Below are 27,879 nucleotides of genomic sequence, written 5' to 3'. Positions count from 1 at the left end.
CTTATGCTCACATCCGACAGAACAGATGTGATAACAGGTGATAGCCTGTTTCCTGTTGGTCACCATCCTTGGCTATGTCTAATCAGAGGCTGCAGCAAGGAATCAGCCAGATATTGTTCCACAACTTTCATATCCTGTGGTGTACTCACTGGAGGACCTTGGGATCACTAGTGTAAGGGTCTGGGGTTGTGTGGTTCTCTGACACCAATGTGGATTTTTTTTTTTCCTCTTTACTTTCCTTGGCAAATATACTGATGTTAACTGAGGTTGGCACTTCAATTAAAAGGGAACTGGAAAGTATACGGGTTTGGAATTCTGCCAAGACGTTGAGTTGTGACTCATGAATGATCTGTCTGTGGCATGAAGACGGAAGCCAGTGCACAGGACAGCACCTTCCTGCCTACAACTACCCCTCCACAAAATAGGAAGACCTAGCAACAAGTGAATGGAAAACAGATGAGCTAAATTTATTTTGAAAGATCTCAGGATTTAAGGATTAGGGGAAAGGCCCTTAAGTAAACCACACTTTGAACTTCAATGACCCGAAGAACTCTGAAGAACAACTTAGAGGGCTGTTTGGACAAATACTACTGCTGGGTCTACTCATATTTTAAATGAAGGGGGATTTTTAAAAACAGAAGACTACATACCAATGCTAAAATTTGATACTGAAAAACCCAACATGAGAGAACTAGACTTGGAAGAATGTACGATCGTGAACAAAAGCTCACAGTGGAGGAAGCAATTCCTGTAAAATATGATGCTGCAAATGTCCGCACAGAACACTTGCAATGCCTTTAGAAGGTGTGTTTGTTATGCAGCTCTCCTTAGTTTAGTTTCCAGGGCCTTATTAGTTTGGAGGCTTGCTAAGAAGTTTCTGACCTCTACTCATATTTCTAATTTTTATTTCCCAAAATTTTCAGATGTCTTCTAGTTACTTTAGAATGAATGCAATAATAATAATAATGATAATTGAGAAAGGCCATTTCTTGTCTCTGTAATGTTTATGGTGGTCTTATTTCCACCAGCAACTCCCTTCACAGAGTCTCTAATATCCAGATGGCATAGACTCCATGGACCACAGATTGTGCAATCTGTGAATTTCAAGGCTGAAAACATTCCATAAGTCACGTTATCTACCAAAATAATGTCAAATCTTTAGTTCTTAGAAAACCAACCAGAATGCAAGTAGCACTTAATGACTTATCTTCTGGGAAAACCAGATGTAGAAAGTCTTTTGTAACTACCAAATGTCAACAGGATAAATACTAGCCTAAATTATGGCTCTTGAGGGGGTGGGGGAGGAAATCAGCTAAATATAACAAGACATGACAAATCAAGAACGAGAAGTAGAGTTTGTTTGTTTGTTTGTTTGTTTTTTCACAAATTACATGATGGATGAACATTCCTGCTGTGATTATTAGAATATAAAGATTCTGCCTGCTTTAAGATCTGTGATGATGATGATGATGATGATGATGATGATAGTGATGATGGTGATGGTGATGATGATGATGATGATGATGATACCCTAACCTTCCACACTGCTTTGCCTTCTCCTAGCATTTTTAAACATTAAACTAGCTCTTCCACCACAGAGGCATCTCTCATCATTAGTTCTCCTTGTCAGAAGATCACTAAAAGTCGGCAATCTTACTAGATCCGAAATATTTATTTATTGCTTTTCACTATTCCACTGGCAATTGCTGAAAAGTCTAATGGTAAAAAGAAAGATTCTGGGTTCAATGTTCATAAAACCTATGTTTCTCTCATCAGAAGAAAAATAGCCCTCTAGAGACTACTGTCCTTTTTTTTTTTTTTTTGAGATAGGGTCTGTGTTAGCCTTGGCTGTCCCAGACTCACTTTGTAGACCAGGCTGGCCTCGAACTCACAGCGATCCGCCTGCCTCTGCCTCCCAAGTGCTGGAATTAAAGGCGTGCGCCACCAGGCCCGGCTCAAGACTACTGTCTTTATAGCATTTTTTCTACTTATTTGCCTCAACTTCAAACACATTATTTGCATCCTTTGAAACTGTTCTTCCTCTGTGGTTTTTTTCCCCCTCATTCTCTAACCCCACAATGTCCAACAGGCTGCTGTGCATAAAGAAGGTTTTCAACACAAGTGTTCTGGATTGAACTAGCATTCAGTTCCCACTTGTTGCAGGCCTTATAAAAATCCTAACTACGTTAATCTATGACCAATCTTAGTAGTTTGGGTACTGTAGTGGTTTGAATAAGAAAGGCCCTTATAGGCTGCTATCTTTGTTTGTTTTTTTTTTAATTTAAGTTTATTAATTTATTCATATTACATCTTAATGGTTATCCCCTCCCTTGTATCCTCCCATTCTTCCCTCCCTCCCATTTTCCCCTTACTCCCCTCCCCTATGACTGTGACTGAGGGGGACCTCCTCCCCCTGTATATGCTCATAGGGTATCAAGTCTCTTCTTGGTAGCCTGCTATCCTTCCTCTGAGTGCCACCAGGTCTCCCCCATCCAGGGAACGTGGTCAAATATGAGGCACCAGAGTACGTGTGAAAGTCAGACCCCACTCTCCACTCAACGGTGGAGAATGTCCTGCCCATTGGCTGGATCTGGGGAGGGGCTTGACGTTTACAGCCTGTATTGTCCTCGGCTGGTGATAGGCTGCTATCTTTGAATGCGTAGTCATCATATAATTACACTATTTGAAAAGATTAAAAGTATAAAGAGCTACGGCCTTGTTGGGCAGAAGTATGTCACTGTAGGTTGGATTTGAGATTTCAACAACCTGGGCCATAGTCTCTCTACCTACAGACCAGATGCTGCTCCAGTGACTGCTTGCATGTTGCCATGCTTCCACTATGACGATAATGGTCTAAACCCCTAAAACTATAAGCAAGACCCCAATCAGATGCTTTCTTTCATAAAAACTGCCTTGGTTATGGTGTCTCTTCACAGTAATACAACAGTGACTAAGATAAGAACCAACCTATTTGCTTGCATATTATTATTCCCTCTTGTGTGGTCATCAGTGGTAAAAAGACATAAATGTGAATGTGTCAATATTCTGAGCATCCATAGCAAGTATATCAAATATCCTTCCATATCAACACTTGGTAAATGTTTTATCAGTGTCATCTACGGATAGAGTTGTTGGGAATACAAATGCAAATCATGGTACAAGGACAGAATAAATTTGTATTGCATATTAAACACTGGATGAAATAAAAATGTTCTATAGTTTATATTTTTGATTATAATAAATTAAATTTGGGGTCTACTTTGGGAAGCCCGGGGCAACTTCTTAGTTATACAATGAGAATGGTTTAGTGTTGTCACTCACATATTGACCCATTTCCCTTGCTGTGGTTCAAATAAGATCTAGGATTTGTTCCTGTAAATAACAGGAATAAATACAATTCTCTCATTTAGTTGGAACTGTGAATGCATAAAAATTTCAGGATAGCCCTCAGCTATCATATACAAATTCTTTGGTCATTAACTCTGGTACCACGAATTAGAAAATGCAAAGAAATGGCCATTTATCTTTCCTGGGAAACATATTGTACTGTGAAAGAATCTACTGAGCATATCTTACCTCAGAGGATTTGACAGGTTAATTAATTTATCCTTCCTCTTTCCTAAATATTCATGTCATTCAATTCCTCCTTGCATTTCTAAATAGCCCCACCTCAAAAGAAAAGCCATTAAGTTATCCAAGCGAGTCAATAGAAAAATGATGCTGAGTCCAAGATCTAATAGCTACACATATAGTTAATAAGCCATTTGTTTGAAACATTAAAACTTCAGTGCAAGAATCTACAAATGAAATGATTAATTTTCTGGCCTGGAGGTAATACTGTTAAGTTTAAGGATATAAACAATAAGCCAAAGAGGACAAGAGCAAAGGCTGGCAGCAATGATGTAATATTAGCAGAGCACTGCAGTGTCCCCAGCAGGCAGGGACTCCCTCTCCCAATTCATGCCATTTCAATTCCTAATAAAAACAGCCATGAGTTCCTGTTATTCTTCTTCGTATTTAGAGATTCCATAAGAAAAGTTGCTTCATGTTTTGATAAAACATGCCCAATGGCCCGGGGGTCCTGCTCAAACTATGGCACCAGTCAAGGACAATACATGCAGTAAACTTCAAACTCCTACCCAGATCTAGCCAATGGACAGGACATACTCCACAGTTGAGTGGAGAGTGGAGTCTGACTTTCACACAAACTCTAATGCCCCATATTTGACCACGCCCCTTGGATGGGGAGGCCTGGTGGCACTCAGAGGAAGGATAGCAGGCTACCAAGAAGAGACTTGATACCCTATGAGCATATACAGGGAAAGGGGTCCCCCTCAGTCACAGTCATAGGGGAGGGGAGTAAGGGGACAATGGGAGGGAGGGAAGAATGGGAGGATATAAGGGATGGGATAACAATTGAGATGTATATGAATAAATTAATAAACTAAATTTTTAAAAATATGTCCAATGGTAATCAAAGCTTGCTCCTAACAGAGCACATGACAATGTGTTTGGTTTAATATCTATAATGGCAATGGCATCTCTACTTATATTCTTGCTTGGAGGAGTGACAAGTAGCATGAAATATTTTTTTCTAAAATGCCTAGTTAATTGTCAACTGGTTTTTCTTCAACAGGTTAACTATACCATACAGTTTGAAACAAAACTTCAAAATACTTTCAAAATATTTCTTCTCACTTTTTGACCTATACTTGTAAAATCTATAAAAAGCAACACTTTTAAAGAATTAGTTCATGTTTTACCTGTTCATATAAAACCCAAACCATTAAGAATTATATACATTTGAAACCAAATAGGCATGAGTTCAGATCTCATTGCTATTACCATAGAGAAATGGTATGGTAGAGAGTATATAATTTTTGAGCCTTGGTTTCTACATTTGTAAATTAGAGAATAACTTTTTATACATAAGTGAGACTGAAAAATTAAAGATGTAACATTGTAGAATGCCTAGAACCCAATAATATGAAGAAACAGGAGCAAATAGATTTAATTAGGAGAGAACTCTGAAAACTGTCAGTATTTAATTCATACCTCAACATATCAAGTATCTGGGTAAATGGCTTAGGATTCAAAAGCTGATGGTTTGTACAAGACCTTAAAATTTTTATGGAAGTAAATATATATATAGTAAAAATAGGGTAGTGTGTGCAATGATGAGAAACCGAACAGCTGAATCTGCTTGGGAGTTTGGAAAGTTTCATAAGAAGACAATAAATACTTGCTCTAATTGGATGAGCAGGAGTGTGGTGGTTTGAATAAGAATGGTCCTATAGGCTCCATATTTGAGTACATAGTCACCAGGAAGTAAAACTGTTTGAAAGAATTAGAAGGATCAGGAGGAACGGCCTTGTTGGAGTAATTGTGGCCTTTTTGGATGAGGTGTGTCACTGGGAGTTTCAAAAGTCCATTGCAGGTCAAGTCCCCATCCCCTCCTTTCTGTCACCTGCTGATTAGGACAGAAAATATTCAACTACTTCTCCAGCACCATGTCTGCCTGTGTGCCTCAATACTCCATGAGATAATGGGCTAAACCTCCAAACTATAAACAAATACCCAGTTAAATGCTTTCTCTTAAAAGAGTTGCCTAGGCAAATGAATGGAACTAGAAAAAAAAATCATGCTGGGTAAGGTAATTCAGACTCAAAATGGATAGATATGGTATGTATTTGTTTATATGTGGATATTAGCTGTTAAATATATGATAGTCAAGCTTTAGCTTGTAGACCCAAAGAATTTTGTTGTAGAGGAAGGGACTGGGAAAACAAATATAGTTCCCTAGGATGGAGGAATAGAACAGATTTTATAAGTGGACTAAGGATGTAAGGATCAGATGGAGAAAGAGAAGGTAGATGTAGTTGAGGGAGGAAATGTGAGGAAAGACAGCTAGGATTAAGCGGCATTTTAGGGGTGTCATGGAAATCTAATGCAGTGGAATCTTCCTAAAATATATGGAAGCAATCCTAATGGAAGTATCCACACAGTGAAGGAAACAGTTCCAACTGGCCATTCTTGTTACCTAATTATGCTTCCAATACTGGAACTAAGTTATATCCAACTGAATTGCTGGCCAAAGGGGTCGTATGGCAATCCCCAACCAACCAAAGTTGTTGCCAAGACAATAGGCTGCTCTCCACAAACTGACAGCAAGATCTCATTGCTGAAGACAAACCCATACAACTCATTGAACATGGAGAGGGTAAGCTGGTGCTTACATGGAACCATTATGCCTAGGTTCTAGTATCTTTGATATGGGAAAGTACTCACAAACATTTTGAACTACAATAGTGTTCTGCCTGCAAAACATGCTAGGCAATGGTGGAACAAAGCTTGTGAGAGCCACCTACCAACATCTGGTTTGACTTAAGGCCCACTCTATGGGATTGAATCCACATGCAGAATTCCTTAGGTGACCAAGAACAAGAAACTAGATAGCCCAGAGCAGAGCATAAAAGCAAATACTACTGGTCATTTTTTTAAAAGCAGTGATAAAACGACTCCTAATGATAATTCTGGTGTACTCATAGGTCAGTGACTTCTTCAGATATAAGTAGAGAAGCATCCTCCTCCAGCAGATGGGAACAGATATAGAGATCCATAGCCAGACATTGTGCAGAGAGTGAGAGATCATGGAGCACACAGCTCTAAATGAGATGTCTCCATCAAGGCCCTCCCCTTAGAGCTCATGGATCCCTGTGAAAGAGGAGGCAGAAAGAATGTAAGATCCAGAGGGGAAAGAGAACACCAGGAGAACAAGTCCCTCTAAACCAACTGAGTGAAGCTCGTATGAACTCAGAGACAGAAACAGCAAGGTCAGAGCCGCCCTGGGTTTGCACCTGGTTTTCTGCATATATGAAAGCTTTTCAGTTTAGTGTTTTTATGGGACTCCTGAGGGTGTGAACAAGTGGGTCTCTGACTCTCATAGTTTCTTGGGCTTTTTCCCCTTCTGTTGGTTTGCCTTGTCTAACTTCAATGGGATGAAAATTGCTTTATCTTACTATATTTTATTTTGTTATATTTTGCTATTATCTCTTAGAAGCCTATTTTTCTCTAATGAGAGACAGAAAGGATCTATCTGGGGAGGGAGATGTAGGGAGAAACTGGAGGAATAGAGGGAGAACAAATTGTAATCAGGATATACTGTGTGAGAAAATAATCTATTTTGAATAAAAGGTGGTGGTGAGGAAAGAGTTGCCTTGGTCATGGTGTCTCTTCACAGCAATAGAAACCAAGACAAGGAGTCTGTATGGAAAATGGAGAGCATTCTAGACAGGGAATAGTGAAGACTAACAAGACCCAGTTTTTATGTTGGAAACTAGATCAACAGGTTAATTCTTCAACATCTCTAAATGACCTCAGAGAAAATTCCAATTGCGTGAGATGTACCATTTTGATGGGTTGCCTTTAAGAAAAAAAAATGGATTAAAACCCTCTGTATAGTCATGTTTGTTAGTACATTGTGCTTTACTTCAAATGTCCCACAACTGGGGACAAAAGAATAATAACAGAAAGAACTGTTATTTTGGACCTAAGACTCATGATTTCTAGCTCTTGCTCCCCCTACAATGTCTGTGATGGGTTGTCCTTTTCAACGGGAACATCCTGGGATTATTCTAAAACTTGCTTTTCATTAATAACAAAACCGTGCTCAACTCTAATGGTTATATTTTCTCTATAGAACTCAGAGAAAGGATAAGCAGGCTACAAAGATGAGACTTGATAGATAGCCTATGACCATATATTGGGGAAGGAGGTCCCCCTCAGTCTTAGACCTACGAGAGGGGAATAGGGTGAAAGTGGGAGGGAGGGAAGAACAGGTGGAATACAAGTGAGGGAAAAACAATTTAGATGGAATCTGAATAAATTAATTAAATAATAATTTTTTAAAAAAGAAATCTTGAGCCGGGCGTGGTGGTGCATGCCTTTAATCCCAGCACTCAGGAGGCAGAGGCAGGCGGATCGCTGTGAGTTCGAGGCCAGCCTGGTCTACAAAGTGAGTCCAGGATGGCCAAGGCTACACAGAGAAACCCTGTCTTAGAAAAAAAAGAAAGAAAGAAAGAAAGAAAGAAAGAAATCTTGTAACATGGTAAACAAACCATCCATCGTGTTTGATTTGAAACAAATGAGAGCAATGTGACACAGCTAAAGCACCAGAGAATAGACAAAAGAGCGGAAAACATCTCAGGAAAATCTCACAGCAAGAGTGGACCTTGACAAGGCAACTAGTCCACTCCTGATAACGTCTCCAGTAGATGATGATGACATGGCTCAGCAGCTACTAGGGTTTACTGATTACAGAGCCTCAGGGTTGGGTTCCTATCACCCACACCAGGTGGTTCACGACCTGCTGTAACCAGTTCCTGGAATCCAACACCTCTTCTGGCCTCCATGGGCACCTGCATGCATAAGGTTCACATAAACGTAATACAAGCACTCACACAAAATGACAAGTAAACATATTTTTATATATCTATTATAAAAAATACTTTTTTCATTTTAAAAGAAAAATACACACCTCAAATGTCTGCATCGGATCTGGGAGGAAACAAGGGTCTTGCTGCACATCTGAGAAAACTGCCCAAGTGCAATTTTATGGCTAAAACAGTTTCTCTGAAGCCAGGTGGGGGTGGAACCAAGTGCAAACGGCTGTGAAGATGGAACCAAATCTTTGAGGAATGAGGACAAGCTTCTAATGACACAGAAACTACATTCATCCAGGAAGGAGCTGGTTGTATGATGTAATGCACGTCTTAAAAAATGGCTTGTCTACCACTGTTTATAGTATGACTCAATCCCGCAGAAAGAAATCTTATTCACTATCAATATTCTGTCATTGTTATCTTCCAAGATGGTAAGTCTGAATTAAAGATTAGTTCTTTAGTAGATTTTGTTTGACCAAAGGAAGAGAGTTCTTTTAATCCACTCACCATTCCATGGTTCAGCCACCCTGGGATAAAGTTGTCAAGCAATTTTGGGTAGATCATCTCTCTGTCATAGGCATAGATGACCCAGAACACCGCGACAACAAACTGAAAGGAAAAGGAAATTGTTTGTTTCAAGCTCATCTTTTATAACATTTAACAAGTTTATTATTTGTTTTAAAAACCCAAGAGAATTTGGAATTTATCCTGAGCCGGTAGCAATCCAACGAATGACTAGAAAATATTTCTTGCCTCACTCTATAGTAGTAAAGACTGGAGTGTCAAATGCGTTTTTGGTCTCCAACTCTGTTCTTTCAGGCAGAGGAGCCTGCTTGAAAAGGAGAGAGTATTCCTCTTGTCAGGAATAACACTGTCTCATGGATAATTGTGCCAATATGATCTCTCTCAACAGGATTGAAAAGTTCACTTAAGGATATTTGAAGGGAGGGTCCATCCTCCACTAGACAGAGCATCCAAACAAAACAACGTAGACTATGTCTGTTTTCCTTGATCCTGCCATGCAGTCTAAATGCTGCTCACTTCTTCATGTTTGCTTCTCACTAATACCAGCACTAAGCTCATCTGTCAATCACACATCCCCAGGTCACATTTCCAGGAAATATATTAGTTTGTAGAGCCTTGACCAAGACTTAACTACACCAGGAAGCAGACTGTGTGAAAGGGAAGAGTGAGGTTCCTAATCTCTTCTAGTAACTTTGAATTTGATCTGAGTTCTAAAAGCTTCTTTGGGCCTAATAGCAGCACAGTGATCCAGAGAGAATAGTAGCAGTATTTGATTTATTGTTTCACCATTCTTCAAACTGATACTGAGCAATAAACTGAATGGCCCATTGTTTTACCCATTAGCATACACACAGAGTTTAATAGATAATTTTTTTGTAAATTATACATACACACACTGAGAATCTCTATAGAGTGAATTTTAAAGTCATATTGAATTAAAAGAATGCAGCACAAGCATAAACAACTTTTGCTTTAGTTTTTAGCAGTTTATAACTATAACTTATCCATGCTCCCGCATTATGTTAATGGAAGTAATAAGTATTTTAATGCAACTTTTAATTAGATACTGACAACTACAGTTGGTAGCTCAAGACTAATAATCAAGAAGGTTCCCAAATTCTTTCCCAACTATGTCTGCTCTGAAATCTGAATAGGATTCTCCCTTGGAATCTAAGGTGCTGCAAATATTCATAAAATGTAAAGGTTAATCATTACATTAGGCAACTGTAAGACTGTACATTGTTTAAGTGCCAAATTGGACCCCCAGAGATTTATCTTGCTTTTGGATGAACAATGTTTCACTATCCACTTACAAATGTACAAGAGTAAGACAAAAGAAAAAAACCAATGATTATCTCAAGGTTAACTATGTTAACTTTTTAAATACAATGAATAAATTTTAAGTTATTCATGATTTTGAGTTATTCACCAGCTTAGACTTAAAATGCACTGGGATTGCATCACAACTATATTCACAAAGTACATATTTTAAACTTTTATTACAGGACCTCTCAACATTATCTCCTTAAAGTAGACAGGAATACAGATTGTTTGGTTTTTTTTCTATGCCACAGTTGGAGGGAACCAAGATTTTCATTTTTGCTTTAATAGCATCTGTTTGTACATAAGTTTTCACATTCATACACAGAATGGAACCTCACAGTAACCACTAATTGTGATCTCATAATTTTGCTAATAATGTAAGAGAAGCCATGAGGCAATTAATTTATCTCTTTCCTATGAATAAATAATGTTAAGGAAAATTGAAGATTAGCATGCTTTTACAAATATGAATGAATTTATTTACATATATAATTCTGTAACAATGGTTAAAAAAAAAATAGGTCATTTTTTTCCTCTGAATGATTTTCAAATCGGCCATTCAGAGTTTGGTAAAATAAGGGTCCAAACTGCAAGAACAAAATGATGCTAGAAGCATCATAGGATGGTGGGAAATGAATCCATATAGCAATGGATGTGAGGGAAAGGGGAAGACTAGGAAATCTGTTTTAATAGCTGAGTCATATGCCATTATATAGATGTACTAGTTTCTTTATCCATTCTTTGGTTCAGGGACACCTAGGTTGCTTCCAGATTCTGGCTATTAAGAATAAGGCTGCTATGAACATAGTTGAGAAAATGTCCTTGTTGTGTGGTGGAGCATCTTTTAGGTATATGCCCAGGAGTGGTATAGCTGGGTCTTGAGGTAGCACTATCACCAACTTACTGAGAAAGCACCAGATTGATTTCCAAAGTAGTTGTACAAGTTTGCACTCCCACCAGCAATGGAAAAGTGTTTCCTTTTCTCCACATCCTCACCAGCATGTGCTGCCAGTTGAGGTTTTGATATTAGCCATTCTCATAGGTGTAAGATAGAATCTCAGAGCTGTTTTGATTCTTTGTTTTGTTTTGTTTTTTCAAGACAGGGTTTCTCTGTGTAGCCTTGGCTGTCCTGGACTCACTTTGTAGACCATGCTGGCCGCGAACTCACAGTCATCTGCCAGCCTCTGCCTCCCGAATGCTTGGATTAAAGGCGTGTGCCACCACACCCAGTGATATTGAGTAGTTCTTTACATGTTTCTTGGCCATTCAATATTCCTCTGAGAATTCTGTTTAGCTCTGTACCTCAAGTATTAATTGAATTATTTGGTTTGGTGGTGTTTAATTTTGTGAGTTCTTTATATATTTTTGATATTTGCCCCTTGTCGGATGTGGGGTTAGTGAGGATCTTTTCCCAGTCTATAGGCTGTCATTTTGTTCTGCTCCTCTGAAAGACTCCACCCAGTGGGGATCAAAGCAGAAACTTACAGCAAACTTTGGGGTGAAGCACACGGAGTCTTATGGAAGAGTGTGGGAATAGAAGGACCTGGAGGGGATAGGAGCTCCACAAGGAAACCAATAGAGCCAACAAATCTGGGCCCAGCGGGGCCTGCAGAGACTGATACACCAACCAAGGGACATGCATGGTGAGGACCTAGACCCTCAGCTCGTATTTATTTGAAAGGCAGCACAGTCTCCTTGGGGCGAGGGTCTCATAATATGAGCAGTGGCCTCTTCTAACACGGACTCTGGTACCCACTCGTTGATCGCGTCTCCCTAGTGGTGGAGGAAGAGGATGTAGGCGGTCCAGATAAAGACTTGGTAGATCACATGATGTGGAAGGAGGGCTCCCGATTTCTGAGGACTAGGGGAGGAGGGGAGGGGAGATGAAGGAGGGAGGATGGGACTGAAGGAGACAAGGGAGGGGCTACAATTGGAATGTAAAGTGAATAAATTAAAAAAAATTTTAAAAGAAGTCTGTTTTAAATAAGGTGGGGTAGGGGTCTAGGGAAACTACTGGATGGCTAGAAGTCAGAATCCATGGCGTGAGGAAGACAGAATGAGTGAAACACAGTCTGGAAGACTGAGATAAGGACGAGGAGTACCAATGAAGCCTTCCTTCTTTCTCTACAGTGAGATGAGGACCTCTTGCTGACAACTGAAGAGTGGGCCGAGGCCAGAATGGCAATAATCTGAGGCACTTGTAGTGGGTAACATATGAGGAAGTCATTGAGAATGTGTATTAGGAAGACGATGGCTCCCCTGAGACTTAGTGACATGTTTTTGTAGTAGAACCAACCAGGATATTTCCCAGGGCTCTTGTGAGGTCTGTGAGAAAGAATTCAGAAAGAGGATGCTGGGTTTCACATTTCTGTGCATTAGACAGCTGAGAAGATCTAAGATGAAGATGCTCTGAGAAGAGGAGCATCCTGGCATGACTGGCCAGCCTTTCTATGCTGCTACTTGGGAAGGGACACTTGCCAATAACTTACACGAGATACCGCATATAAAGCCACTGTCAAAACCAGACTCGCTGCAAGATAGAACATCTTATTTTCATGCTGTTCTTTCATTATACATTTATGTATTCTTTGTTGCTACTTTATAAAATTATGTTTTAAGTAGTGGTATTGTTCCTGCCCCTTTACTAAATTTGGTTAGTAGTTTAAATTAGCTATTTTAATAATTATTTAGAAAGTGTATATGTGTATGTATCAAAAATAATAAAACTTTTATAAACTACATACAATTTACTCCTTTTTCTCTCTTTTCTTTTTTTTTTTTTTTTTTTCCCACCTTAGGGCCTTAAACGCAAAATTGAGGTGAAGTGATTCAAAGTTTTTTCACTGTGTCATGTCGCAAAGAAAATGCTCAGTTTCTCAACAGTGAAGTTTGATATTAGCTGCAGTTTTTCTTAGATGCCATTTTACAAGTTAAAGAAGATTGCATAGAAGTTTACTTTGGAGACACACACACACACACACACACACACACACACATTTACTGTAAGTGGTAATATTTATCAGATGATTTTGTTGCATTTCTTGAGACAATTACTCTAAATCAATTACATTTTCTTCCTTATTCTGCCAACTCAATGATATATTATGTAATTTATTTTGAATAGCAGACTAAAAACCCATGGCTGGTTATCATAAGTTATATGCATATGCTGCTGGATTCTACTTACTGGTACTTTGTCTAAGATTTTATTTTATTTTATCTCTATTCATGAAGTATACGGATCTACAATTTTATTTTCTCCAGGGGTCAAAATCTGATTTTGTTAGGAGGAAAATAAATGGATTCAAAATAATGAGTTGGAATTATTCGCTCCATGTTTCCTAAAGGACTTTGTACAACAGTGGTGGAATTTATTCTTTAACCAAGCAATAAACATCTCTAGCAAAGCCATGTAGAATGGCAATTATGAATTCTTTTGTTTTATAGCAACAGGAAGGTTTTGGTTTTGCTTTTGTTTCCTTATGCTGATTTTAATCATCTTTGCCTTTCAGACAATTTCTTCACTTTTTCTAATATTTTGAGTGGAGACTGGTGAGGCTGTGCCAGGGATTCAGTCCAAACCTTGTGCATGTAGAGATGCTACTCCTTAGCTACATCCTCATGTACGACTGCATAAAGTTCTTTATATATCTCACCATAAATGTTGGCAATTGTCATAAATCAAGTATTTACCCATGGGGAGCCAATTGTGAAACATTTGCTCTGACAGCACCACTGGGAGCTACTCTCTGTTTGCATGAAATGACCATTCAAGGTAGCACTGTGTGGTTCTTGATACTGACTGTTGCGATCCCTGCCCTGCGTTGAGGGAATTTATGCAGGTTATTCACAGCGACTTTCAAGAAACTGTGGGTCACCTTTCTAGGTGTGACACTAGAAGGCCAGGAGGCACAGCTAACTGAGTAATCAGTCTTCCAAATAATTCTTTAGATACAAACACAGCACAGATGGTATGAACTTGGCTTCCTGCACTGATAGTCTGTTGGTGGTATGGTCATCAAAACCCAAAATAACTTTGAACTCTACCACCAGGGCATGGATATGAAATGAATATATTCCCATGACTGTATAAATGATACAGGGACATTCTGCTCTTACAAACGAGCTCCTTTTCAGGCCAGGACCAACAGCCAAGTCCCCCACCTTGTACACATGCTGTTTCCCAGATGCCAGGACCAGAACGCTGTACATGAGCTTAAAGTGAAAAGGGCACAAGCTCTTTACAGTTCTTCAGGATTCAAAACCGAGCACTTGAGTGACAGCTAGCTTTCATACCTCACTTTAAATTACTGGAAATTAACACAAAATGAGAACTAGATATGATGCAAGGTTTACATCTCTTTGAAAGAAGTTTCTCACAGTCAGACAGAGACCAAAACTGTAGCTCGAGTCCACTTTAGTTCACCTCTACAGTTTAAATCAAATATTTACTTGCACACACTGAGAGTTGGAGACTTCAATACCCAACTCTCACCAATAGGCAGGTCATCCAGCCAAAGTGAAACACAGAAATGCCGTAGATAACAGCTGTTATAATCTAAGTCCATATAACAGATATTTACAGACTATTTCACCCAACCACAAAGAAAAATACCTTCTGCTCAACACTTCATAGAACTTTCTCCAAAACTGATGACACAAACAAAGTTTCAAAAGATAACAAACAAACAAACAAACAAACAAAAAAACCCAAACAAACAAAAAACCTCAAACAAACAAACAAAAGCAACCTGAAATAACCCTGCATCTTGCTTGACCACCACGGGTTAAAGCTGGATATCATCAGCAACAGAAACAACAGAAAGTTTAAAAACTCATGGAAGCTGAACAACTCTCTACTGAAATGAGCCATTAAAGACTTTCTATAACTGAATGACACAGATACACAGCATACCCACACTTAAGAAATGAAATGAAGTTGGTTCTAAGTGGCATATTCACAGTGCTAAGCGCCTACATAAAAAAAAAAAAAATTGTAACTTAATATACTAGTAACTTACTAGCACATCTGAATACTGTAGAAAAAAAGAAGAAATTACACCCAAAAGGAGTAGATGGCAAGAAATAATCAAACTCAGGACTCAGTGCTGAAAACAATAAAGATAAAACAAACAAAAAGTACAATAATCAATGAAACAAGGAGTTGTTTCATTGAGAAAATCAATATGATTGACAAACCCTTACCCACCTTAACTAAAAGACAGAGAAGTATGCAAACTAATGAAATTATAAATGAAAAGAAGAATATAACAACAGACACTGAGGAAATCTAAAGAATTGTGAGGACATACTTTAAAAACCTGTACTTCACCAAACTGGAAAATATTTTTTTTAAATGGATAATTTTCTTGATGCATGCCACTTAACATGACAAGTTAAGTCAAGATAAGACTACAACCTAAACAGATCTATAGCCCTAGTGAAATAGAAAAGGTAATTAAAAGCCTTCCAATCAAAAAAGCTGAGGCAAAAATGGTTTTAGTGCAGAATTCTACCAGACTTTCAAAGTAGAGTTAATGCCAATACTCAAATTGTTCCATAAAATAGAAACATGAGAGATGCTGTCCAATTCATTTTACAAAGTCATAGTTACCCTGATACCCAGCCTCATAAAGACACAACAAATAAAACTATGGATCAACTTCCTGTATGACTATCAGTGAACAAATTCTCAACAAAATACTTGAAAAATGAATCCAAGAACACAATGGAAGATCACCCACCATGACCAGGTACCTTCATCCTAGGGATGCAGGGATGGCTCAACATAGATAAGTCAATGTAATCCACCAAATAAGTCAGATGCACAAAAGGCCTTTGACAAAATCCAACACCTCTTCATGATAAACGTCCTGAAGACATCAGGAATATAAGGGATATATCTCAACATAATAAAGGCAATTTATAGGAACCCCATAACTAAGATCAACTTAAATGGAAAGAAAATCAAAGCAATTGCACTAAAAACTAAGAACACAACAAGGTTGTCCATTTTCTCCATACCCACTCAATATACTACTTGAATGAAGTCTTAGCCCTAGCAATTAAGGCAACTAGAAGAGATCAAAAGGATACAAATTAGAAAAAAATCAAAGTATTTCTATTTGTATATCATATGATAGTTTATATAATCATGACATAGATATCTTAGAATATATGTCATCATATATGAAAACCTATTATATATGGCCCCTAAAAATTTTACCAGAAAACTCCTATGGCCAATAAGCAATTTCAAAAAGTAGCTGGATACAAAATTAATTCATAAAAGTCAGTATCCCTTATATACACAAATGACAAGCAGACTAAAAAAGAAATCAGGGAAACAACATGTTTCACATAGCCTCAAATAATATAAAATGTCTTGCAGTAACAGTAAATACGCAAGCAAAAGAGTTCTACGATAAAAAAAAACTTTAAGACATTGATGAAGATGTCAGAAGATGGAAAGATTTCCAATGTTCATGGATTGATAGAATTAATAAAGTAAAAATGGCCGTGCTACCAAAAGCAATCTACATATTCAATGCACTCACCATCAAAATTGCAACACAGTTCTTCACAGTTCCTGAAAGGATAATCTTGAGTTTCATATGAAAATGCATGTGTGCACACATGTACATACACACACACACACACACACACACACACACACACACACACACACACACACAGCCAGGATAGCTAAAAGTCATTAATAATAACAAGAAAAGATATTGGAGGTATCACCATTCCCAATTTTAACTCATACTACAGAGCTACAGCCAGGTACTGGCACATAAACAGATACATCAATTAATGAAATCAAACTAAAGACAGAGATATAAATCTACACACCAATGAACACCTGATTTTTTATAAGAAAGACAAGATACTCACACTACACTTGTCAAACTGAACAGCTGCAGGAAGAATTCAAACTTACTATCCTCATAAAACTCAACTCCAAGTGGATCAAAGACCTCAACATAAAACACTGAACCTGGTAGGAGAAATGGGTGGGGGCAGGCAGTCTTGAACTCACTGACACAGGAGACAACTTCCTGAATAAAATACTGATAGCACAGGCACTAAGCTCAACAATTAATAAATGGGACCTATTGAAATTGAAAAGCCCCAGCATGGCAAAGGACACTGTCATTCTGATGAAGTGACAGCCTACAGAATGAAAAAATATTTTTACCAACTACAAATTCAATAGAAGACTAATATCCAAAATATGAAGAGCCCAAAAAGCTAGATATCAAGAAAACAAATGACTCAATTAGAAAGTGCAGTACAGTTCTAAACAAAGAATTCTCAATGGAGAAAATTCAAATAGCTGAGAAACACTTAAATTTTCAACATTCTTAGTCATCAGGGAAATACAAATCAAAACCTTTGAGTTTTCATCCTACATCCACCAGAACAGTTAAGATCAATACAATAAGTAGCATCTCATGCTGGTGAGGATGTGGAGCAAGAGAAACAAACATTCATCCATTGCTGGTGGGAATACACAGCCACTATGGAAATCAGTATGGCACTTCATCAGGAACATAGCAATCTATCTAGCTCAAGACCCAGCCATATCATTCTTGCTATAGCTTCGTGTATATACCCAAAAGTCACTTCATCACAGCCCAGAGCCACTTGCTCAACCATGTTCATTGCTTGTATATTCATAATAGTCAGAAATTAAAAATAACCTAGATATTCCTCAATAGAAGAATAGATAAAGAAAATATGGTACATTTGCATAGTGGAGTATCACTCATCATTAAAAGAAATGAAATCACAAACTTTTCAGGTAAATGGATGAACTATAAAAAAGCATCCTGATCGCCAGAAAAATACAAATATGAAATGTATTAGTTTATATGTGGATTAGGTGTTATGTCAATGATAACCAAGCTACCTGTGGAACCACAGAGGTTAGGTAGAGAGAAAGGGACCAGGTCAGGCAGAAATACCTCCCCAGGAAAGGGAAATAGAAGAGATAGTTATGGGTGGTTGCAAGGAGTGGAGTGGCAGAAATGGTGGAGGTGGCACATTGGACCCTGGTGTTAAGGTAGAAGTCTGGCATTTCTGGGTGGGCCCTGAGCTCAGTGCTAAGATGACAAATGACAGACTCCCTTCCTTAGCTGGGTTCCTTCCTGTCTGCCTGATGTGAGGAAACCCCAGATCCTCTAAGTGATCTACAGCCCTCAGGGAGATTACAGGCCTAACCGTTTCCCTATAAGAAACCTGTTCAGTGAGCCCCTGGGGACCCCTGGAAATACCCTCCATGCTAATGAGATGTCTTGGTATCTTAGCTTTCAGTCAATGACCTTTGTCTATACCTAGAGTTCTTTCCTCATCTCCCACCCCCCTACCCCCCCATCCCCCACCCCGCCACCCTGCTGCCCATAGGATAATTAAATATTGCATTCCCCTTCTTCTGATAGGACTGGGCTGCTGCATGTAAATGAAGTATCCCTGGCACTCCCAGCCCCACCAAATCAAACACATTCATCCCTAAAACGCTTTCCACTGTCCAAGGTTTAAAATGTCCCTGATTCATGAAATAAATTCTCTCTTGCTCCATTCCTCCACGATGACTATCTGAGGCTCATCATTTATTTTAGGGAAAGAAGAGCCCCTCTTCTCCCTGAAGAATTCTTCTCTGCTGAAGCCCACTTGACCACTGTGAACTGTTGGCCATCACAGGGCAGTACCCAGGCCTGCATTCGGCCATCTGCCCATACCCTCTGCTGTTAGCATGATGGCTAAACTGAAGGCCTATGACACTGCAGCATCACTGCTGGCCTTGGAATTCCTGAGCTTCTTACCACTCAGTAGCCTGTCTGCTCAGACTGCTACTACTGCCTGTAGGTTTCAGAGCTCCAAGCCTCTGTTACCAGCTGTTCTTGAAGAAGCCACCAACTCAGCCAAGTCAGGCTAGGACCTCATTGCTGCCTGACTCAAGTTTCAGAGCCCTGAACCTCTTCCTGTCAGCTAGCTTGGTGCTGGCAGCTCGGCTAAAAGAACAATACCACTTATTGTGGAGAAATCATTTCTCCCGGACCTCCAGCTGAACTGGAGGTCATAGCCCTGACCTTCCAGTGAAGAAGCGTGCAATTCTGATGGCCCTGGAGCTCCCTGGGAGAGTACACCACAAGGCCAGGCACCAGATGGATGCAGAATGACTGGCAGGAAGAGGGGAACAAGGGAAGGAATATAGGGAGAGATAGTTATGTACCCCTTTTACAGTAGAAACGTGTGTGTGTGTGTGTGTGTGTGTGTGTGTGTGTGTGTGTGTGTGTGTGTGTGACAGAGAGAGAGAGAGAGATACAGACAGAGAGACAGACAGACAGAGAGAGACAGAGAGACAGAGACAGAGAGAGAGACAGACAGACACAGAGAGACAGAGACAAAGAGACAGAGAGATTGGGGGGGGGGGATCCAAATGAAATCATCAAATAATGGGAGAGACAGAGCCCCAACTGGCCATCTCTTGTCACCAAATGAAGCTTCTGGTACCAGGATTAATTCACATCTAATTGATTTGTGGGTCAAAGGGTTGGCATAGAAATTCTCAAACAACTCAGGGTGTTGCCAAGACTATGTTGTTCTCCACAAACTGACAGCTGGGCCCCATTGCTGAAAACAATCTATACAACAACATTGAGCTTGGAGAAGCGAAGATGGTGCCTACATGGAACCTTCAGCCCTAGGCTCTGTGTCTTAGGAAGGTGTTCTGCACATTACCAAAGGCAAACCATAACCACCAACCCAGCCTCAAATCCTCTGATCTACAATGGTGTGCTGCCTGCAAGGTATGCCAGGACAAGGGTGGCAGGAAGTTTGTGGGAGTGACCAATACCTGATGTGACTTAATGCCCACTCCACAGGATGGAACCCATACCAATATTGTTTGGGTGATCAAGAATCTCAGACTAGAGAGCCCAAAGACCTATGGTAAAACCAAATAGTACTGTTCTAAAAAAACAAATAAAAACAAAGGCACAAAACATAACAAAAACATAGCAGTAAAATGACTCCTAATAACATTGTGCTAAACTCCCAGATTGGTTCCTTGCTCAGCCACCATCAGAGAAGCTTCTCCTGCAGCAGATGGTAACAAATACAGACCCATGGCCAGACATTATGCAGAAAGTGGGAGACCTTGGAACACACAGATCCGAAAGGGAGGTCTCCATCAAATCCCTCCTCGCAGGGTTCAGGAAACTGCAAAAGCCTAGGCAGAAAGTGTAAGGAAAGGTATTGGCTATACCAAGAAAACAAGGCCCTCTAAATCAACATGACTGATGTACATAAACTCTCAGAGACTGAGGCAACATGCACTGGGCCTGTGCAGATCTGTACCGGAGTGGCGGTAGGGGATGCGGGGGGGGGGGGGGGGCAGGTCACAGAGCTAAAAAGAGAAGTAGACACATGGCCCATCCTTAATTCACAAGCAGTCTCCAATTGATAACCACCTGCAAGTAAAAGTTTAGGTTCCTCCAAAGGAGTCTTACTGGGTAGACAAACTACTTTCAAGGGCAGGCCACATGCCCAGAAATATGTGGCCAACAAAAATGAACTGGGTGGCAGCTTCGGAGGTTTCTTGTCTCATAATACCCTGTCAGAGATTTTTGTTCACTTCTTTTTTTTTTTCTTCACTGCTTATTTTAAAATATATATTTACACACACACACACATACACACACACACACACACACACCTTTTCCTTCTGTTTGTTTTGTCCAATTCCATTGTGTTTTTTAAAATCTTATTATATTTTAGTATACTTAATTTTATTGTTATCCCTTAGAAGCCTTCTGATCTCTAGGGGGTACATTAGGATGGAAAGGAAGGTGGAGGGCGCAAAATGAATACAGGGAGGGGAAGCATAATGAGTCCAACCATAATCAGGACATATTATGTAAGGAAAAATATCTATTTTCAATAGATGAAAAAATATGAATCTACAAATAACATTGTTGTCTTTCTCCTATGTATTCTAACCAAATCATTTTAAAGTTGGCATCTTTCTATGAAAAGTTTCAAGAGTGTAAGCTGATGTTATACAATTTTTCCCTAGATTTCAAATATCACCGTTTTGATGGCTTTCTCTCCTATCTATGTTTATTGAAATTAGTTCCCATGAGAACAAAAGCCAAACTCTTAAGTTACCCACATGGTTTGGTTTCTTCCTTCCTTTCCAGCCTCAGCTGGTGCTCCCCACACTCCAACTGGCAGTGTGATTCTCCCTAAAACTTACTAAGCTCATTCTTGCCTCAGGGGTCATCAGCTTCTCTACTCTTGGCCAGGAATGTTGTCTCACATTTTCCTATGGCTGCACCCCCTGTCCTTCATGGTCTAGCTTACACATCACCTCCGCAGGGAGTTCCCAGTACTCATTTCACTGTGCTGGCATTTCCTACCATATACCCTGACAGATAACAGGATCCTGTTGTTGTTTGCTGTTGTGTCTCACTGCTCACTGTGTGGCTCCTCTATAAGATGGGAAGTGCCAGAGAAGGGGATCTTTGGCTCATCTGTCCCTTGTTTCCCATAACCTGGCATACAGCAGGCATGTAATATAAATGTTCAGAAATAAATTATGAAAACAGCCCTGTATGTGCTATCATCCACAAGGACAACACCCTTTAAATGCAATCAATTTTCTTCCTGTTGGCCAAACATTTCTTTCTATTCTCTATGGGGATTTTGCTCTCCAGCATGTAAGGAACAGAACACTCTCTCCCGAGGCTGTGCTCAGAGTGCAGCCCTTCTCAGATCTCTATGAGAAACTTCTTCTGCACCTACTTAAGACTTTCTCATCCTGCAGTGATACTTTAGATTTCTATACCATGAGGAAAGACTACAACATTCTCTTTCCTGAAGTCAACCAAAAATCAGGAGACTGAGACATGGAAATTGACCTGAAAAAGCATGAAATCCCCTTAATGTAAAGCATGCTCTTTAGGAAGGCTGCCTGAAAGCTGTTGGAAAAGTTGAGCATGAGGAAAACTCCAAGAGAAGAAACAAGACCTTGTCTCTTCCTGGCTGAGTAAGCAGTACAGAGAGCACTTGGAGGTGGTAATGCCTGGAGGAACATTCAATGACCATGACAGGGAACATGTGGTCCCCAGGCCTCAGAACGCTGGGAAGATGCTCTGATAATCTGTTCTGGTTCAGGTGCCACAGATGATAATGCTAAATGTGTGGACAAGCCAGCATGTCCTCTCTGTACCAGAAGATGTGGGCATGGTAAGGTCGGCAAGAAAGACTGGTGGCAACAAGCCATGCTCACCTAACACAAAACAATCTACATGTCACCATGTACATCAGGGATAATGAAATTAGTTGAGCATAAAAAGAGACCTCGCCCTAAGGCAAGGTAAAGGGAAGAAATCTACCTGTCCTGGCTCAATTCCACAACCTGTCTGTGTGGTGAAGGATCTGCTCCAGAACTAACCCACCTGAAGATGGTTAATCAGTGAAAGAGAAATCATTTCCAATGATTAAGAGATACTGCAATAAAAAGCAGGGGAGGGAATTGGGCTTACAAGGCAACTAGATCCAAAGCAGAAGGCTTATGACAGAATAATAAAAGTTCATGATCACATAATTCAACAAAACTGATTAAAGAAGAGATATGGAAAAGTAAGAGAAGATAATGCTCTTGAAACAAGATAAATGTGTGAAGAGACAATTTAAGAAATGAAGAACTGAAAGTCATGTGAGAAGAGCAAGAGAAAGTTGACTTTGGTGAAGATAGTGGGGGTTTTGATTCCTACAGACCTGGAGTCAATGAAGTTTGTAAATGCCCTTCTTTGAAACTCGAGGTTCTGAATAAATTATTAAAATACATCTTTAAATGTATAGCTGAACACAGAAGCAGAGGAAAGAAATCATTAGGAGCCAGCAAAAGGAAAAATTACCAAAAAAAAAAAAAAAAAAAAAAAAAAAAAGAGTAAAAATACCTAAACAGTATCAAATATAGAGACTGGAGTGTCTAGGAGAAAAACGTAGGTATCGGAATCATAAGACTGTGCATTATTGCCAGTGAGGTAGAACAGAAGTCCCTGGACTCCTGAAAGGGAAGGGATGGAGCCCAGCCCACAGAGCAGCTGTGTCTTCAGTAAAGGAACGGCTAGAGAACATTATGTTTGCCAAGGTAAATAAATTAGCTTCTATTCCTAATTGTAAAAATCTTTTAAATTAAAAGTAGTGAATTTCCTAGGCCAACATTTGAACTAAGAAGTATATTTCCACCTATATCTTCATGGTGGTGAAAGTTATTTGTGGTAATTAAACAAAGTCTGCAAAATCCGAAAATGGTTTTTATACTTATGCCAATACCAGTGGGTATTGTAGTGTGTCTTCAAGCCGTCCTCCTCAGGGCTTATATATCCAACCTTAAGTATTCCCAATATCAGTCACTGGCAGCTCTGGCTTGTAAACCTCACTGAAAGTTGCCCTTGTCCAAAGTCATAAGGCCATAATCTAATATCTCTCTCTCTCTCTCTCTCTCTCTCTCTCTCTCTCTCTCTCTCTCTCTCTCTCTCTCTCTCTCCCTCCCTCCCTCTCTCCCTCCCTCTGCTTCCTGGATTCCATAAGGCAAGCAGTTCTGTTCTACCATGTGCCTCACACCATGATGCTCTGCCTAACTACAGGCAGGCCTAGACATAAAAGAGTGAACTGACACCAAAGGAGCACCCAAAACTGTTAGCAAGAATAAATCCATTAATCCGTTCTCCCTTCAATTAATTTTCAGAGATATTTTTGTTACAATAACAAAACTCTGACACCAGCACTAAATCCCTCCATATGCCTCTGTTACAATCAGGATGTGGTCCAGCTTCTGCCTTTGCCTAGTACTGCCTTCTCTTCCAGACAGGTCTATCTCCCAAGAACATCCTCTTCCATATAATTCCCTCTGCTATGCTCTGAATATAATGTGTCCCAACTCTCTGTTGACTTCACACCTAAGTTTAATCTCCAAAATCACATGTTAGTTAAATTAAAGGGGTGCAACTTAACCCAATGACGGTATTCAGAAGTGGTGACTTTGGAGAGTAAGCAGGTTGAGTTTTTATCATTTATTGAGTAGAGCCTTTGAAGCTTGATCCTGATGGCTTTAAAGCATGAGGAATAGGGAACAGACAGACACATATGCATGCGTTGTCGGAATTTTGTCACGTGACATTTTATACTGTCGGTGCCTATGTCAGTGAGAAGGTTGTCATTAAAGAGGTCCCTAGACCTAACTCCAGAACCGTGAGTCAAAAATGAGCATCTTTTCTTCATAAATGAATTTCCACTAGTTGTAGTAATGAAAAAGAACCAATACACTATCTTGAAACCTACACATAGGGAACCCAGGTGAAGACAATACCACCTATATACATATATAGAAGACATACCTAAGCATTAAAATATTTTAATGTATAAGTGTTCATGAATAACTGTATAAAAAGTAAAAATTCTTTGCAATTTCAACTTTCACAGTCCAGAGACACGTTATGCATTTTAAGATCTTTTCATATGCATTAAAATGCACTCCATTTTTGGTTTATACCTAGTCTCATGCAATTGGAGATACATTACTTTTTTTTTTAAGACTTATTTATTTACATTGTATGTGCATGAGTGTTTGCCTTTGTGTATGTATGTGCACCACGTATATGTCTGATGCCCTTGGATGCCCAAAGAATGCATTGGATCCCTTGAAACTGGAGTTCCAGATAGTTGTGAGCTACCATGTGGGTGATGAAAACTGAACCTAGGTTATCTGCAAGAGTAGCAAATACTCTTAACCAGTGAGCATTTCTATCTATCTAAATAGAGATAATCTATTTTAAGTGTATCACAGACTCTAACTGCCTGAACATAGCATGATTTACTTAAGTACTCACTAGTAGGGTCTTCCTGCTCTCAACTCTCATAGTTTCTTCTCAGCAACATTTTCTTACTTCAGTTTTCTTTTAACTCTGTTTTGTCTTCGTCTCACATTTACCTTTAAAGAACTGACCTAAAAAGTCCTTCCTTGCTTGTGAGATGGAATCAAAACTATCTTTGTAAAGTGACTTCAGAGTATGCTGCTAACCCCTCAAAACCTCTCCTGGGTACCACATTACTTGACTACATGCACCTTCCTAAACTGAAACACTTCTAAGTTCCATTTGTTCATGCATGTTATATGCATAGCTTACAATTTACTAAAAAAAAAAAAAAAAGCTTTTATGTTCTATCTTGCTATAGTCAAAATAGCTATAATCAAGAAAACAAATAATAAATGCTGCGAAAGATGTGGGGGCAATAGAACTCTAATTCACTGATGCTGGGAACTCATACTAGTGTAGACATTAGTGCAAATAGTGTGGAAGTTCCTCAAGAACCTAACAATATAACTACCAAATGGCCCATCTATTTAGTTTTCACTAGTGGAAAAATCTTCCACGGCCATGAAACATTTTCAAACCAGAAGATGGCTGCTGTTACACATTTGCTAAGCTAAAGACTATACAGATGTGAAGTTTTAACATGCACTTTGTGTGAGAGAATCATAAAGTACATTGTACTATGAAATTTATCACAGTACCCATTTGTGGAGCCACTGCCAATGACCTTACCACAAAAAAAAAAAAAAAAAAAAAAAAAAAAATCCTCCACACAAACCATGTGTGGTCCACCCTCTCTGTACTTGGCAATCCCTGATTTCTTTCTATTACTGCAATTTTTTTTCACTCTTAAATCATTTTATGAAGGTAATATTTCTCAGTGCTTTAGCAAAGCTAACTTACATTTGTGTACTCTCTATACTATAGAGGTTAGAGACTTGACAAGCAAGATCTTCTGGCATAACAACTCAAGCAATATCTACAATTATGCTGCTGGGTTTATAGATGAAGAAATAGACTAGGAGAAATTAAATTATTTTCCCAGTATCAAAATAAATAAGTAACCAACCCAGAGTCTAAGGCAGATGGTAAGAACACAACATTTTAAGCTCTGTAAACACTGTCTTGTACAATGAGTGCACTGGATATTTTAAGATAGATAAATAATCGGATGTGTGAATGAATTAAATGCCAGAACCTTTCAGAAATAATTCTGAGTCCTCTAGAACACCCTGCAGTTGTGAAGAGCATAAAGAATTCCACATGAGTGAAAACAACTGATTGTGGAGGAAGAGCACACACACACACACCACAAGCACACACTCATACCTGTGTACATATACATTTGTGCACAGACACAGAGAGAGAGAGAGACAGATACAGATAAGATAGAGACCGGGCATCCAGGCACATACTTCAAAATTCACTAAGTTTGTCCTGTAGATCAAATATGATACATGAGGCCATGAGGGAACAGAATCAAAATTGTGATAAACTGTGAAAATCCATTATCTTTATCATAAGTATATTAGTGAAATTGGAAGCATCTCAATGAGTAGTATTTGACCATGTGCATTCTCCTAGAAAATTCCTATCTATAGGATAAATAAGCAATATGGACTTAGACTATCTGCTGCTCCTAACTTACTGTCTGAGCCTTGTCTTGCCCATACTCCTTCTTATTCAAATGCAAGTTACTCCCTAGAATATTACCATGGTTCTGCTATGGATTGAGTCTGGATTATCCCCACAAAGATGCATGTGAGGATTACCCTCCTTCCCAATGTTTACCTCATGTCTCATACATCCAAGATCACCCCCATCATGTGGTCATTCTAGCATTATGGATACAATAGCTAACATTTTCAGGAATTCAAAGATAGATTCACTTTGAATTTAACTCCACATCAAAATAAATAAAATAAATCCCTTTCTCTCTGACAAGTGATGATGATAAACAAAATAATTAATCTGGTCTCCATAAAGTTCACATGCAGACTTTTTGCATATTTGAGAACCAGTGTCAATCAGTTAATAATGATGCAAGCAGCTTGTTTTCTAAAACAACCTCTAAACCCTTGCCCATTGTAAAAGCAAGAACTAATCAAACTCCTGCTGTTTCTCCATTCTTTTATTTTTAGTAAAGGGGTACTATAGCCTAGTTTTATATACAATCACAATAACATGATTATCTAAGGGAGCCTTAAGTACCTACAAGAGTTGCCTAGCTGAATATAATTTGAATTTAAGGTTGTCATCTGAGAATAAAATTAAGAAAAAAATCTAATTTATATAATTGAATAAAACTTAGTGGATTAATTGAATTGTCCTTTTGAAGAAGCATCCACCATTAGGTGCTTACATGTCAATGAGACATCACACTGAATGATTTGAGAGTAGCATTAGGATGAACATTACTCTAATGTCAGAAGGTGAATAATAACTCAATGGAGCCCAGCATTTCCAAGAAAGATGAGGAAAAAGGACACAGGTGACCATAGCAGTGAGCAGTCTTCAGGTACTTAAATGCAGCAGTGCACCTACAGCTTTGCATAAACAAGGCTATCTGATCATCACCAAGACAGCTTTCTGGTGTACCTAGCAAGCCAAATCATACAGTATAAAATTATGCATGAACACCTAATACTTTTATCATGTGTCACTGTCATCCGATTGCCACCACTTCCCTTGAGTTC

The 27,879-nt window shown here is 39.1% G+C and overlaps 1 protein-coding gene across 2 annotated transcripts in view; it reads right to left on the bottom strand.

Annotated features, from left to right (window-relative positions):
- Aig1 (androgen induced 1) overlaps nucleotides 1-27,879 on the bottom strand; it is a 222,937-nt gene that overhangs the window by 139,215 nt on the left and 55,843 nt on the right. For both annotated transcript variants that reach the window (XM_051164635.1, XM_051164636.1), the window contains exon 3: nucleotides 8,949-9,050. In XM_051164635.1, coding sequence (XP_051020592.1) covers nucleotides 8,949-9,050 — 102 coding nt within the window. The remainder of the gene's footprint in view (nucleotides 1-8,948; nucleotides 9,051-27,879) is intronic.

The sequence above is a fragment of the Acomys russatus genome, chromosome 21 (assembly GCF_903995435.1).
Source record: "Acomys russatus chromosome 21, mAcoRus1.1, whole genome shotgun sequence".
Classification (NCBI taxonomy): domain Eukaryota; kingdom Metazoa; phylum Chordata; class Mammalia; order Rodentia; family Muridae; genus Acomys; species Acomys russatus.
This window is presented reverse-complemented; position numbering and strand designations above follow the sequence as displayed.